We start from the raw sequence: 15,988 nt of genomic DNA, 5'->3' as shown, positions 1-15,988 counted from the left end.
TCAAGCACAAGATATAAACCGCAGTAGAGCAGTAAGCAACTCTAAGCAGCCAGAACAAAAAGGAAAAAGAAAAACTGACAGTCCTCTGCATGACCCTAAAACAAAGCTTTTTTTCCCTACCACAACGCGCCCTCTTTTCCGCTGATTGGTTACCATCCAAACATCCAAATTGCATGTTTTTCACAGAGTAAAAGCAGCATATATGACAGCCAGCCATCGGACAGCCTCCTACACAAAAGTATCAAACTGCTAGCGTGAACACGTTCTCCACACACTACCATGAGCAGTTAGTTCAGTCTATGGTGTCTCGAATTCTCGTGAGCTTACAAGCAGTATGAGCAGTTCATGCCATTTGTCTTACGTTAATGGCAATACTTCATGACCAAACACATCCATGCATAAGCACTAGATAAGAAATGCAATGTAATGTAAAACTGGCTTGTGCCCATAAGTCAGTACACTCTTTATCTAACACATGCCTTTCTTGACTAGCCAACTGTACTAAGTTTGGCTTAAGAAGGATTCCCAAGCTCACAGTTCTAATCCAGACACTGTATACAACATCCCTCACAAAAAGTTTGCATCAAAAGAAACTGAAACAGACAAAGGTATGCACTAAATGATGTCCAAAAACAAATGATTTTTACATGCAGTAACATCCCAGTGTAATGACTATGTATGTTATTCACAGTTAGAGAGTAAAAATACTAAAGTGATCAACATTTCAAAAAGTGACCAACTGCGTTTTTGCTGCAATTTGGAAACATTCTTCTACAGGAGTATAACTCTTCAAAACATGAAAAAATCTTGCTGAAGCAACAAAGGATACAAAGGCAACCATGATGAAGCCAGCATCCCATCTGTGTTTCTTGTATGTGAACATTGAGACTCCAATGTAGCTGAAGATAAAATTTTCTGCTAGAAAGTTTAGCAACTCAAAGAGCTGTAAAGTGGAGGAGAAGAAAACAAAAACAAAATATATGCATACTTCAAGTCATCAAAAGCAGATCCAAGTAAGGAGGGCACATTCAAGTTAGCTTCTGTTAATTCAGCCTGTCAATACATGAAAAATCTATTTCAACCAAAGGATACACTACAAATTTTTAGTGAATTAAACATTAATCTGCTTGAACTATCTTATATACCTCGCAATATCTTGCAATACCAAAGTGCTCTGCAAAGCCTGGTTGGCATTACCTTAACATGAAAAAGACTCATGCCACAAGTTTAGGTGCTGTTTCCACCCCAGGTAAAATCAATCGTGGTTACTGCACATTAGCCACAAACTACATGCACAACCACCTGATAATTTCAATCCGTATGTCTGTGCATGCAGCAGTTGGCATGGTTGCACTGTGCCCAGTTTACAGTCTGTGCACGAGTGCAGGCCCTACAGGTTGGGTTCAAAATTTATGTGTGAATGTCTTAAGTACAACCGGCAGTGCTTGTCAGATATTCTGTCTGGTACAAACCAACCACTATCTGAAACCTTAGGCTTAAAATGATGAACCTTATCCTACACAGAAAAAAATAAAGAGCATGGGGTCTTGCCAAGACTCTTGAACACAGTCACAGTGAAAAAAAAAAAAAATCAATGCCAAATTAGTATAAACTGGCTGCATTTACAATGCCAAAAAGAGAAAGCATGTCAGTATGAAGACAAGCAAAACTCTCATTTTTATAATTCAGTAATCAAAGCGTACCAAGCCAACACATCAAACGTTCTACTGTTCTTCCATAGCAGAGAAACACACAAGCACTACCAGCTGCCAATAACAATTTGAACTTCGAAGCCACATCTGTTACAATAATGCTAAGGCGTTTCTTCAATTTCATTTCACAGCCTTTGCCACAAATACATTTACCAAAACTTTTGAGACTTGAACCTGAAAACCTTTTAGGAGCAAGCCAGCGGGCCTAAAATGTCCTGATAAAACGACAATGATATCCATCTACTGACCGGAAGTTCCCACTAAAGTGTCCTCTTTATCAGCATGCAGGCTCTGTTTGCACTATGCTACTTTCTAATGCTCTCTGCCAATGCAAAGCTCTATCACACACCACTTTATGCTTGCTCAGTTATCAGCTTGCCTTGTTCTCATGACCTATTTCAGAAGGCAGTGTTGCCCTATTCACACACCACTTTATGCTTGTTCAGTTATCAACTTGCCTTGTTCTCATGACCGAATTCAAAAGGCAGTGTTGTACCTGTTAACCCATGCACAAGCCACAGGCAAAAGGAGCTATTGCACAAAAAGTAAGGCAACGATACAAACCGTAATTTGCTATTAGCATAAACTAACGGAAGAAAAGTTGTGAATTGTGGGGTTTAATGCGTTTAAGCAGCACTTGGGCTATGAGAGACGCCACAGTGGAGAGCTCCGGAGTGATTTAGACTGCCTGGCGTTCATTAAGATGTGCTGACATAACGTACACAGAGGCATTTCTGCATTCCGCCTCAATTGAAATACGGCCGCCACCACCAGGATCGTACCCGCGACCACGGAACCAGCAGCCTAACATGAAAGCCACCGCAGCAGTGTCAAGAAGACCAACAGACCTAAAGACATTTTGACCTACCGAGACATGCCTAGCACACAATAAACAAATAGTTACCTGCTGATGTTTTGTCATAGATTTGAGCAGTGAAGTGCTTGAAATGGATGTGTTCTATTTTTCTGACTCCTACTTCCAAAAACCTGAACATGGATAACTGACATCTTTTATATGAATACAAAACATTTGTTTCACTGTATGTTTGGCTTGTGTTGAATGTTTCTAGTACAATTAATGAATGGCACCAAAATAAGCAGCCCTATCAGGCCAAACTACATGGGTTCACTCAAATGTAAACCTCCTCACAAATGCTCGCTTTAAATCGATTATCTGTCAAAACAAGCCCTTTTAAATGAACGGCGATGAAAGCCCAGATGTGCCTGGGGTGATAAAAGGCGTGAACAAACCTGTTTTGTCCGTAACCGAGATTCTATGGACAGGTTGTTGTAGGTATAGTGAGCTTGACAGATTCCACAAAACAGCACTGCCACAATACCTGGAAGGTTAAACCAAAATATAGATCAAGTGGCACAGCCTAGCAAAACAATAAACAAAGGCATTTAAAGTAGGCTACTGCAAAAGCTCCATAACACTGACTTCGTGACAATGACAGCACTGACACAAATGCCTACAAAACTTACTACGTAAACAGGCGAGGAGCCTGAAATTCATAAGCGAGGCCTCACTGGCAGTGCAGGGACAAAAGGGCACAAAAGGGGCATTTCTCTCAAGCAGCATTTCACTGCTACTAGAGATTTACAACTGTGCTGGCATTAAAGCCAAACATTCTTTGCTGCCACCATTTCAATGCACCACATTTTCGTAACATAAATTCTGCTTTCTTTAGTGAACAGTTATTCTACTACACAGCAAGCATTCTCAATTCAAGAAAGTGGATTCCCCATACAATGCATTTTGCATCCCCATTTCCTCAGCTTGTATCATTACACCACTGCTACAAGCCTGTTGTCCTCGTCACCATCAGAGTGGTCACAATAGCAAAAACACGAACTACTGAACCAAAATGTACTTGAGACCTCTCTGTAAATGACTCTTCCCAGCAAAATATTTACAGAAAAAGTAACTGTTTACACTCAAATAAGGCATACAATAAAAAAAGGCCAAAGACAAAATGCAGTTATGCAGTTTTTATAGCACATAAGAACTACATTACAGAGGAGCTGAAGTTATCTTAATAACAAATAGGCAGTTTAAAATGAAGGTGATACATCAACTCGAAAGCAAAAAAAGAAAAGGAAACAACTTTCCAAGCTGCATCACTATAGCTGCATACACATAAAAATTCCAACAATTTGAAAGACGGCGGTTTGTTTATAAGAAACAAAGGAAAAAGAAATATAAAAGTAACAACAGCACATTTGCTTAAATAGTAATCCGAGCAGAAAACTAGGCCCCAACTAGCAGCTCACCTGTTAGGTCAAGTGCTTCAGCAATGAGAAAAGAGGTATATGACATAAGCACAAAGAGGCAGCTCTCCAGCAGCGGAAAGTCGCACAGCTTTGTGAACTTGGTGATGTGAGGTTCAGTCAAGGAAGCACAGGAATAGCAGATCACAACACTTGTTAGAGATACCTTACAATAATAATAGATACAGAGACTACTTTTAAACAGCTATACCAATGATAAACAACAATAAAAATAGCACAGCGACTGGCTAGCCAAAGACACCCCTCATGACATGGCCACTGCCACCTGCGAATTTAAAAAAAAGAAGTAAAATGCGAGGCTTATCAAAAACTGCTCAGCCTGTAACCAACTGCTTCGTGTCAGTTGATAAGCATTATTTCACACACGACAGAAAAATGGAGAAATGGGCAACTTCCACATTCAGGATGTTACCCACCATATTACTAAGCCAATTCCCTTCAATGCATTTAATTACAATTTCCCTCAAACTAAGACAAGCTTAATATCCTGAGATTAACATTTCTGCCACAGAAACTGAGCAATGAAGACAAAGAAGCTAACACAACAATGGTTTGTACCTTTTAAAAGCAGCATATTTACTAAAAATGGCTGTAAGGTATTCATTGTCCCTCATGTACGCCAGTCAAAGGTCTGACCACGCTACCAACAAATTAGAAGCTCATACACCGTTATACTATATTATCTGTAGAACTTTCTAGCAGTAGCATTGTTTCAGCACAAAAGCTATCCATTTTTATGAAGCAAAAAGCAAGAAAAGGATATGAGTGCTGTGACGCATCCAGTAACAGAACCAATCATGAAAGAGCATAGGAAAATGTAGACAAAATTCCCAAATGCCTTGAAAGCTGCAGCCACTTCAAACTCCTTCCCTTCGTTATTGTTCTCCTCGTAGCTTGATATCGCGCTGAAAAAAAAAGAAAAACACGAACTGTACTTAAGTCTTGCACGAGTGAGGCCTCATTTCATTTCATCTGTCACATGCAATGCTCCGATGAGTGAAACAAAACTTCAAGCAGCCCTGCACCATGCTTTGTCAAAGCTTCACTGTCTTTGTGGCTATCCCTTCAGTTCTGAATTTCTAGCATGTTGAAAACTACAAGACCAGGCCTGGCAAAGCATGTAAAACGCCTCCCACAGCGAACTCAGTTACATGCCAGCATTGCACCTTTTTTTCTTTTTTAACACTCTTTCCTCTAGGACCAGAAAGTTTGTCAATAACGTTGGTTCATCTTCAGTGACACAAAAAAAGTTCTGATGCAACAATAAGCCTCAAAGGCTGAAAATCAGTTGAAAGACAAGCTGGAAAAGGCTGAAAAGAGGGTGCCTTGAGCTCATCCAAAAAAATTTCATAAACATCAGATCAAATCCCCAGATCAAAAACAGGCAGTTCTCAAGACATGTCAGTGCACCATACACCGAATAAATGCTCAAAGCATAACCTCTCCAAAAATGCTTTTGTACTTTCCCCTGTGCCATAGCAGTTCTGCAGACCCACAAGCAACAGCCCTTATGCTTTATGGAGTACAAGGCTGTAATTGAATGCATAAAACATTTCACAAAATATGCGCAACACTCACGAAATGCAACTTCACCTTTGTTTTTGATTTTGAGGCCTTCTAACTATTTCATTACTCATCTTTCTTCAAAAATACGAAGCACGCGTAAGAAATTAAGACAACATGTAAAAGCAACAGCATAAAGTTCAAGGTAAAGCAAGTAAAGATGGATGTTCGAACTGCATTAAGCCCACTATGAATGCTCAGCACTCAATGCAATGAATAAAAAAAAATTGACTTACGAGACTAGGCCAATGGCTACAGCGTCGTTCAGAATGCTCTCCCCAAAAACCAGAGCATAGAGATTCACGTCAACATGGAGGTCATGAAAAATGGCCAACACCGTCACTGCAAGGATAACATTGCCAACTACTGAGCATTTCCCAACTGAAAAAGTTTACGACAAGAGACTTTAAAAAGGAAAGTACTAGTTACAACTAACATTCACTTAAGTGCAGCAGCCATGCGGATACAAAGGAAAGCTGTAAAACTTTCTCAAATCTTCACTGTTGAAGAAAAATTTATCTTGGCTCAATGTTTGAGTGATTTTACTAACTAGTGACAATTATTCCCAAGTCTTAAAGCCACTCTGCTTTGGAGGGCTCCACTAAACACATTTCACTAGAAAAAAACCTTCCTTTAACTACAGCCAAAGTGTTCTGAACACTGTAGTGCCGATGAAGCAGCATTGCTACTCAAGACAGAGAAAGATTTCTGAGTCACCTATTTAGTACTTAATGTCCCTCTGCAATTACAACTGCAACCCTGCTATTAGCGAGTTCTCTAATAACAAAAGCAAAAGTTTTACGACGTACATACGCCTAGCTTCTATTGCCAACCACAACATGACTGTTCTGAAGTCCCTTTCTCCTATACAAATAGGGGCTGAAAGAATGCTCAGGGTCTATTTCAGAGCAGAACACAGCACCACAAATGAAATCTCCAATTTCAAATACCTCAAGGGTCCTTGGGTGAGGGCTTTACAATAGGGGTTGTGCTCAAAGGTACAATTTAGCTTCACAATGAGCTCACTTATGCTAGTTAATTAACGTACAGTATTCACTTATTGTGTATCACTGTAAAAAATGCTATCAATTCCTCAAACCTGAATTCACTAAGGAATTCAAGGAAATTCTTAAAGGCAGTCCACAGCACCTTTACGTAAGAGTAAAATGCCAAGGATATTCTACTATATGTGCTCTTAACAGTAGTGTAACTTCCACTGCCAAGTAACTTGCAACATCGAAGCCAATAGCAAAGTGATCATACACATCTAGTCTAAAAATAAATTTCATTTGATTGCACACATATTCTAAGCTTATTTTATTAGCCCCATCCAACTGTACTGCAACCACCAAAAGAATGACTAAAATGGTTATGGTAGGGTTATGACAACATGGCATTATGTACATATGTATTATCACCGTCAAATGAAATGCCAACAGGACAGCTGTAACATAAAAATGAACTCAAAAATACTCAAGATTAGAAGAACTACAGGCACAGTCAATTAACGTTTTCACACAATAGTCTTTGCACAAGTGACGATCAAGTGCTGAAATACTCAGTTTCCCTGAGCTAAAATATTTCCCTTTGTTCCGTTTTAATCGCCTTGTTTATGTTTCACTGAATGCTGACAGTACATGCAAGCATAAAAGCAAGTGTGCGCATGTATATGCGCAGAATTGTTAGCACATTTATTTACATGAAATTTGAGAGGTACAACTGAGATACGGAATATTTCACTTGCCAGGGTCAGTAGCTGAGATGATGGCGCCAAAGTAGAGACAGTTATTAAATGTGAACTCCAAGTGTGGCATAAGCAACAGGAATGCATACAGAATGACCCTAGAAAGAAAACGTGGGGAAAATTTACACAAGCAGCAGGCACAACTAAAACTCTGTCTACTAAAGATGAACCTAAAAATTAATAGAACAGCATGTCTTACAATCATATTGAGACAGATGTAACTCAAGCTAGGTATGCTTCCGTATGACTCAGAGTATGGAACTAGCAAAAAAATATATTAAAATACAGGTCAGCCCACATACTCAAAAGAACAGAAATGTTTTTAGACAGGCAACATTTCATTCTGTCATACATGAATTGCAGTTAAATGTTTTTGCTGCTCTGTCACGAATCAGCTCCCAACTATACGTCACGCCTTTTTCATTATGCCTTATTGCAAAAAGTACCTTAAAGAGAGGAGAGAAGATGGCATGCATTTTAACAAATGCAATATAAAGAAACAGCATGGTATGCACTGGTTTTAGTGGACGTAGAATAGATCTTGGCTTATTATCAAGTGTACTGCTCCTTCACCCATAACACTATAATTTCTTTTTCTACTGATTTAGTAATATTGTTTCCTTTGTATTTAAACCGTTATCTTGGCAGTGAGCTACTGTTGGTTGGCATGTGGTAACTGCATCATAAATATCGCTGCACAGTATCACACATACAACACTGTGTTTAATAGAAAACCCCAGCAACAAAAGTACCGTAGGGGGTGCAGAAAGAATCTTGTTACTTACCCAACAACAAAGCAAGATATTGTTGTTCCAACAAAGGCGTAGGTCATTATAGTGCCTAAGTTCCTGAAGAAGAATTTCTAGGGAAAAAAAAAATATTTCTCACCAGCTTTTAGCAGTGACAGCGGAACAGGCAAGTCGCAATGCAATAGAGGTAGTGTTAGAAACAAGTTCACTATTAAAAAACTAGATTCAAATTATCACTTAATGTGGATGCCTGTTGCAATGTTCATTAACCACATATGGCTACAATTACCATCTTAGCAAATGGTTACAAGTACAAATTTTTCTTAAAATATCAAGACATTACACCTCACCAAAACATTTTTTTACGCTGCAGGAGCCTACCGAACATCTGAGAACTTGTACTTACCCTCTTCAAGCTGTAGCCAGCATTAAATATAATAGGTGGAAGGATAATGTTGAAAAATATTTCCGGATCAAATGTTGCCTGCAACAGAGAAAATGAGCAAGAATGCATCAACTGCTGTGCAGTGCTCAATATAAACAAAATTTTCAAATATGCGGGTACTTAGAAACTAGCAGCCTTGAGCCAACATTGCAAAGACATAAAAACCATGGCTCTGTAACAAAGCAGAGACCACAACTGCACCATCTAATGTAACTGTCTTGTAGCACCCAAACGGCAAACAAGACTCCGCAAACGAAACAACAAGCTACTCATTTTGCACCACAGATGGCTCAGTGTAATGAAAAAATAGTTAAGAAAACCAGCACAAATATGCAACACTCCATGTGCACATTGATTTTCCAAGGTACTGTAGGTACATGCTGGCTGATGCTAACAAAGAATGAAGAAAAGTGCTTAAAGGGGCTGTAATAAAGTTGCAGTATGGCTGGGATGTTAAAGCATGCCTCTTCGCGAATAGTGTCCAGCAAAAAATTTTCTAATGCGCTTTGTAGAAGCTGAGTTATCTGTAGTCAAATTTGAATTTCAGCGTCTCGCACTTGTTCCTCTCCTCTCATCACTTTTTGCATGCTGGAAGGTCGGCGCTCCTCCGCCGCCCCCACCACCGGGGGTGAAGCTCCCTGACCCGCCGGAGCTACGCGGCTAATTGGCTGCTGCCTTCATAGCTGCCTTACGTCTGAAAGAATCTAACCAATAGCCATCTCTCAACATGTATACGTAGATGCGAGCGACTGAGGAGGGAGCAAGCATGAAGAGGTTGCAGGGAAGGGCTCGCCAACTTTCGCGCGTGATTGTGGGTCTTCTGCTGCATGTAAAAGTGTATTATTTGGCTCAGGTTTTCATGACAACACAATGCAGTGATTAAGCGAGTTGATGTGCTTTCTTCGGAAGGTGTTTCAGAGCCCCTTTAAGTCACACCAAAGTCATGCATAGCTTCGCATATTTACCGTTACAACAGTTCAGTTTTATAGCTTACATTTGCAACTGAAATGTTACATTACACAAGTATTACTTACACAGACTACAATGGACTCCCTTCAGCAAAAACCTTGCTAAGATGAATAGTTCAGAGACTGTTCAATTTCACAGATCCAATGTAAAGATCAGGTAAACAAATATGCAAAACGGTTAACGCCAACTCTTGCAGCGCCATACTGACTGGCATTTTCTAGTAGTACTAGGCAGCTTATCTGTTTCTGTCATCGTAGCGTAACGCACAGGACCATAGCATAGCGACCACAGAATCATAACAAAAAAAAAAACACAAAACTGAACACATCTGTACAGGCAGACAGCAGGTCACATAGCTTGAAAAGAGCAGTGGTGCACTGCAGGTGGCCTAGCATATGTGAAAGGTTATTAGGCCCATTCCACTTTTAAAAAAGAAAACACAATAACAGCTGTTTGTATTGTAGCATGAAGGTTGTGAATAGTCCTCGTTAGAACATATGCCAATCCTCCTTTGCAAGAAAACTGCACAAGAAGTCTGAAAGCTACAACAACTGCAAAGCCGAGTAGGTGCTGTGAAGAATATTACTAATATTTTCCTTTCAAGTCATTTTACATTTTCTTGAAGGACTTATTTTTACTTTGTCTAGTCCCTAATTTCCTAAATGGTTCATACATGCTCTTACAGACTTCAATTTTCAGGCAATCCTTTTAAACTGAGTTACAGACAAAGTGAGCAGATTTACGGGGTCCCATCATGATCACCTTAAAAGGGCTCTACAGCAACTGTAAAGCCTCATAACAGGCCTTCACATTGCACTATACGCTGTCCACATATGGCGATGCCTGTTACCATGCAATCCCGCACCAACTCAGCGGCTAACACTGAAGCTGCTCATAAAGTGCCCGTTCTCTCTCCCTCTCTCTCCAGCATCAAAAAATCAAAGGCACCTAAGCATATACTGAGGAGTTTTTATCAAGACAAACAAACAAAACTAATGACAGGAGTTATCAGCTGCTATACAGGAGAAGATAGATAGAAGAGTCCCTTTTCTTTCATATAAATGGCCACAAAGAAGTTGCTCTGTTTCTATACCCTAGAGGAAAAAAAAACAAATAATGTGGTTTTGCAACCTGCACTGCCAGCACAACTAGGAATAATTTGAATATAATGGACATCTCATTTCCTATAAGAAATTTCATATATTTAAGCAATGCATAAAAATTATGTTTTCTAAGCCTGGCAAGTAAATATCCTTCACTACTTGCACTGACAAACAATCAACAACCACCGCACACTAGCAGTAACCCACAAATATACATTACTCTTGGTGGTTCAATCACAACACACTGCTTTAGTTTCCACGAAAAAGAGAAAGAGACAAGGAGAGTAAAGGCCATAGCCTTTCTGGAAGTTGAAACGACCTTTTTCAGACACCACGACACCTGCTTCCATGCAAAGTTGGCACACTGAGCATGTTGCAGTCGCACTCACTTTTTGGTTTAGTTTCTTGCTTTCGACGTCAGTGACCTCGCCCTGGAAGGTATAAGCATAGGTCTTGTTCTCCTTGCGCCCCAGATCAGTCTTGGCTATCTCCAGAAGAACAAACACATTGTCTGGTGGGACGGCATCGCTGTAGTTGCTGCCTTGCATGGGCAGCACACGCACATGCGACAGTTCAGTCTCCTCGCTTGCATATCGCACTATTGCTCCCACTATGAGTCCTGCAATCAACAAAATTAAACATCAGATTCTACAAAAGCAAACTAAACACACAAGAGAGCAAAGCCACTGTTTCCAGTTTGCCAGTGAAAACATCCATACATTCCAATACAAGAAGGCCTGGCTGAAAAGTGTAACAACACTCTGAAGCCATAAAGAAATGCTTCACACTGTCCACTGCGGTGTGCAGAAGCAGACCGCAAGAAAAGAAAACGAAGCTCTGCAAGAAGAAGGGCAATGAAAAGTATGCAAAGCCATGTTGGTGCACCTAATAAAATTATGGCAGTACCAAACAAAGGTATAAAACAATATAAAAGACGAAGACAAGTGATAAGACAGAAGAGTGTTGACTTCTGAGAAGCAAGCTGGCTTAAATGCAAAATGGTCCTTACACTCTCTTTAAGCTGGCTTGCATTCAAAAATAAAAGTTGGTTGTTGATGCTCGTTTTTCTTATGCGTGTCCTTCACTTGTCTCTGCCTTTCATGACATTTTACATTTAATTCATGATGGAGAAAAAAGTCCCAATCAAAATTCTAATTGAAGCAGCATTGAAGTCTAATACATAAGCACTATCATAGCAGACCACGTCTCAGACAAGTAACTACTGTTGGATTACGTGCAAAACCCCAAAATGTTGACTGGACCACCTGATCAATCAGCTGTTCAACAGGGCTACTTGCATTACTTGCACAACCTCAAAATGTTGATTGGGCCAACTGATCAGTCAGTTGTTCTACAGGGCTGGTGCATTGCTTTTTTTTATATGTGATAAAAGAATGCTTTGTTCCACAAATAAGACTTCAGGCAGCCATAATGATACTTGCAGATAAAAAAACTCATTAGCACACTTGTTCAAACAGCAGCGAATTCTAGCAAATTCTTACACATGTAACTATGGTGGCAATGCTATATCAACTAGCCTAAATGTCAATTCCACTATGGCAGTTAATAGATGTTGCTAGAAGTAAGTAGAAGAGGGAAAATTAGTGGTGTCATTTATATTTGTGATAAACTTTTGTCTGCATAAAATTTAACTGATGAAAAATATGAAATAGAGCTTTGTATCATTGCCGATAAATATTTGCACTTCAAGGGTCATGCCATTTCATTTTTGCCAAAGTTACTAGGTGCATGAAGGCCAGACATTTCTTCACTACTGTGGGAACTTCCAGTTTAATCCTATCTACAAAATCAGTGCAACTTGTGAATAAAACAAGCTGCCAATTAACATGTGAATAAGGAAGAGTCCATAATCACGGTGCCTTCTACAACATAAAGAAAAGGGCCACACCAGTAATATATTCATATGCCAGAAGATCGGCAAGCTACTCAGTGTAAGGTTTAGCAAGAGGTAAATTCTAGACTGACTCCAAGATAGTAAAGGTGTGAAAAGCAAGGGTGGATATTTCAGCATATCTGCATCACTCTTCATATTTCCTGTAGTTGCTGCATATATGGCATTCAAAAGGAGTTCTGACGAAACGTTAGCATGGCACAGTTTGCCACCTCAGTTGGCTTTACAAATGCAAGGGGAAGCTAGATATCTCTTTGCCAAAAACGTCTCCAATGGTGGCTGTTGGGGAGTGTAAAACATACTGTACATGTCCTGTCCCGTGGTAACAAGCTTGATTTCTTCAAACCCAAAACTAAGTATTCATTGGATGTATTAAGCAATGTCAATAAAACAAAATAATATATCCAGGCCATACAATGCCACCAAACTAATCCACTACACAGAATCTTGAGCTATGTGAGTCAAAAAGCAGTCATAACAAGACACCTGAGCAAAAAGCATATTATCATTCTATGTGCTCCCAAGAGCTGTGCTGTTTTGGTTCAGTTGTGTAGAAAGATTCAAAAATGTGTAATGTGTCGCGTCCTCATGTCAATCAGAAGCCTTCACAAATAAAGTGTCATCTTTGTAAGTGTCTGTAACCAGAAGGAAGAATGCGGGGTACAAGTAAAAGCACCCGAAAAGTAGTGAAGTGATGAACTTCAAGCTTAAATTTCAGAACAAAAAGTGAAATCTTCCATTTTGAAGCCGAACAGGCACTAAGAGTCACAGTGCCTAACTGTGATTCTGTATGTATTTCTGGTAGACATTCAACTGCATACAGTAACTACAAGCAATCCAATCAACCAACGGGTGCAGTTCTATTGTGCAGTGTGTAGTGGTCCACCTCGTTAGCCCACGCAGCTTCCATATCTAGAAAAACTGACTAGTGTAAAATGAAGCGTTACATATTGACTACACACAGGGTGAACAGTTCATTATGTATGCACATTTTGAATGCAGTCATAATAAGCGCCGTCGTAGACGATGCATGGGCCCGCATGTAAACGACACCGTACGGATAACTGTATATCGATGCGGCCTGCCGAGGCGTCCGTGCGAGTTTACACCCGTGTAATATGCGCATACATCCTGTGCCCCTTTCTCCACACATCCGCGAGGCGGGCCCGGCCCCGGATTTGACTTCGAAGCAACACGGCCCGTTGCCGACTGACAGCCTTCTTGCCTGCCGGCTTCATCGCCCGGCTTTGAAGGCGGTGCTGAAAGCCGCCAGCTGCTGACGCTGCGTCGCAAGGGGTTCACTGAAGCCGACAGCTAAAGCACCAGAACCGCGCGTGCAGCTTTCCCGCTTCCTCTGTTTTACAACCAGTTGCAATTAGCTACAATACACCGGCACGGTTTGATGATCCCAGTTCGTCGCAGATGATACCGCGACCTTACCGAATAGGAGGGCGCAGAAAACCGAGGGGCGTGCGAATTTGTACTGCCTACCAAAGCTTACACGCCCCAGGTAGGAAAGCCGGCGAGACGAGTGCTTGATATGGAAAAGAGCAAATGCCGCGCGCTTTTCGGTGCGGGGCGTACACACCGGCACAGATGCGACGCACGCAGCTCGTTTATCGTGAGTCTCAAGGGGGGGCAGAGATCAGGACGCGAATCGGGCAGCACTAGAAAGGCAAGAATGCGTGGACCAGGCAGCAAAGCTCGCAAAGTATGAAAACGGAAACTAAAAAGCGGACGCGCGATTTCTACGTCAACAGGTTTCTGGTGCAACCACAAACATGATCGACCAGGAGCTCTGCAATTCATAGGTTGCGCCGGGGCTACTAATTAATAAGCAAGAGCACCGCGCAGTGGGCCGCCCACTTGTAAGCAAACTACACAGTCGCAAAATACACGCAGTGGCGAAAACACTTACCGAATATGATGGCTAGTCCTGTTTCATGGAGAAACCGGGCTCGGCGTCGTTTGAAGAGCCAAATGATGCACACCGTCAGGATGAGCAGAAAAGTATAGACCAAGATGTTCACTGTGTCAACCCTGTGAATGCTGTGAGCCTTCTCGTCCATTTTGACGTCCATCGGAGCGCTAGCTCGACACACGGCCACCAGAAAGGCCACAAACGCTGCGACGAGCGTGCATATTTTCTGCTCGCTGACGGCCATGATTGTGTTTTACTTTGCGGCGGCGGATTTGCCCGTTGACAGAAATTTTGACGCTATCACAGAAGGTTGAGCGATCCTATTAAATTCAGCCAGACACTTGCTCACTCCAATTTTCCACGGCGTTCTTCGTTTCACTGCGGCGGAGCACCGACCGCATTCTTCCAGCGGCACCGACGCGTTGCAACAACAGATCAATGACGAATGGAATACTTCCCCACGCAACCACCCATGGCTGGAGCGCGATCATATGTGTGCAGCTCCGCACAAAATTTTATAATTTATTTGTAATTTAAAAATAAATGAAGCAGCGCAGATTAAAATATAAAACATAAAAATATTTATAAATGTTATTTTTTGTTTTATTACTTAAACTTATGACATATGCTGCGGAGTAGCTTTATGGCCCATGCCCAAATTTGTAGTCGATTGCATGGGAAGAAACAACTGCTGAATGTTTGCGCGTTGAACCTTCTGAGGAGCATTGTTGAAGCTGCTGAATTCATCCATTACATACCAGGTTGGTGGAAAACTTGCTTGAACAATGATCAACTAGCGCGATTTGCTAAATGCCGCCATTGCATGGCGATGTCTTCTGCTACCACTGGAGAAGTTACGGAGAGCGAGGCGCGATCGTGATTCTGGTTTCGGTGCTGCTGTAGAGAACGGCTCATTACATTTATTTATCAACATTTTCTTAGGCTTTGTTTGGGATATCTAAGCGTTATGCGCTTGTATTCAATATTGGTGGAGTTAATCATTTCTAAACACGACCCTCAGCTCTCACCTGGGCGTGTCAAGTGGGCGAAGCGACGCATACACGGTAATATGAGCGCTTAATGTGGAGGGTGCTGTGCGCGCAGACGATTATCGGGCCCATCAAAGAAGCCGTTGCGTGGCCGTTTGGACTTGTGCGACGTATTAAGTGTCTCTTTTATTGTGTGAAATTTTAATATCTCCTAATGTGTTCTGCGGCGGGAAACTTTTTTCAAACAGTTAGCGCCAACCTCAGCAAGTTTGAATTGTGCTAAGTCTCATTGGTGTACTTGAGTTTTCCTTTTATTCACGCTTCGTTTGTCGATTTGGGCGTATTTGGTGCTCAGAAAGTGTTCAAACGGCGACCATAACTGACAGATGTGAGTCATAGCGTCGGTGTTTGACGCAGGCCTCGCAAACCGAGGCAGCGCCGCGCGCGCGCGCTTACTTGACCTTCTACGGCCGGACGTCCTACACACTCACTGCGCGCTTCTCTCTGCGCCGGCCTCGCGCTCATATCCGTACCTCCCAGGCGGCTACTGTTCCCATTTCGCTCACGCATCTTTTCACCTTTCTTGCCT

General features: G+C 41.4%; 1 protein-coding gene across 10 annotated transcripts in view; it reads right to left on the bottom strand.

The window, feature by feature from the left end:
• The window catches only part of Nhe3 (Na[+]/H[+] hydrogen exchanger 3), a 49,862-nt gene extending 34,955 nt beyond the window's left edge, over positions 1-14,907 (bottom strand). For all 10 annotated transcript variants that reach the window (XR_013313362.1, XR_013313361.1, XR_013313364.1 and 7 more), the window contains exons 1-10: positions 14,408-14,907; positions 10,967-11,196; positions 8,467-8,544; positions 8,097-8,173; positions 7,312-7,409; positions 5,804-5,909; positions 4,768-4,909; positions 3,987-4,092; positions 2,964-3,052; positions 830-943 (exon numbers count right to left, since the gene is read on the bottom strand). Coding sequence is in view for 4 of the 10 variants with exons in the window: in XM_077658596.1 (XP_077514722.1) it covers positions 830-943; positions 2,964-3,052; positions 3,987-4,092; positions 4,768-4,909; positions 5,804-5,909; positions 7,312-7,409; positions 8,097-8,173; positions 8,467-8,544; positions 10,967-11,196; positions 14,408-14,654 (1,287 nt within the window). In the remaining 6 variants the exon portion in view is untranslated. The remainder of the gene's footprint in view (positions 1-829; positions 944-2,963; positions 3,053-3,986; positions 4,093-4,767; positions 4,910-5,803; positions 5,910-7,311; positions 7,410-8,096; positions 8,174-8,466; positions 8,545-10,966; positions 11,197-14,407) is intronic.
• Positions 14,908-15,988: the final 1,081 nt, after the last annotated feature.

The sequence above is a fragment of the Amblyomma americanum genome, chromosome 3 (assembly GCF_052857255.1).
Source record: "Amblyomma americanum isolate KBUSLIRL-KWMA chromosome 3, ASM5285725v1, whole genome shotgun sequence".
In the NCBI taxonomy this organism is placed as follows: Eukaryota; Metazoa; Arthropoda; class Arachnida; order Ixodida; family Ixodidae; genus Amblyomma; species Amblyomma americanum.
Note: the sequence above shows the minus strand (reverse complement) of the source record. Positions and strands in the feature narration are given on the sequence as shown.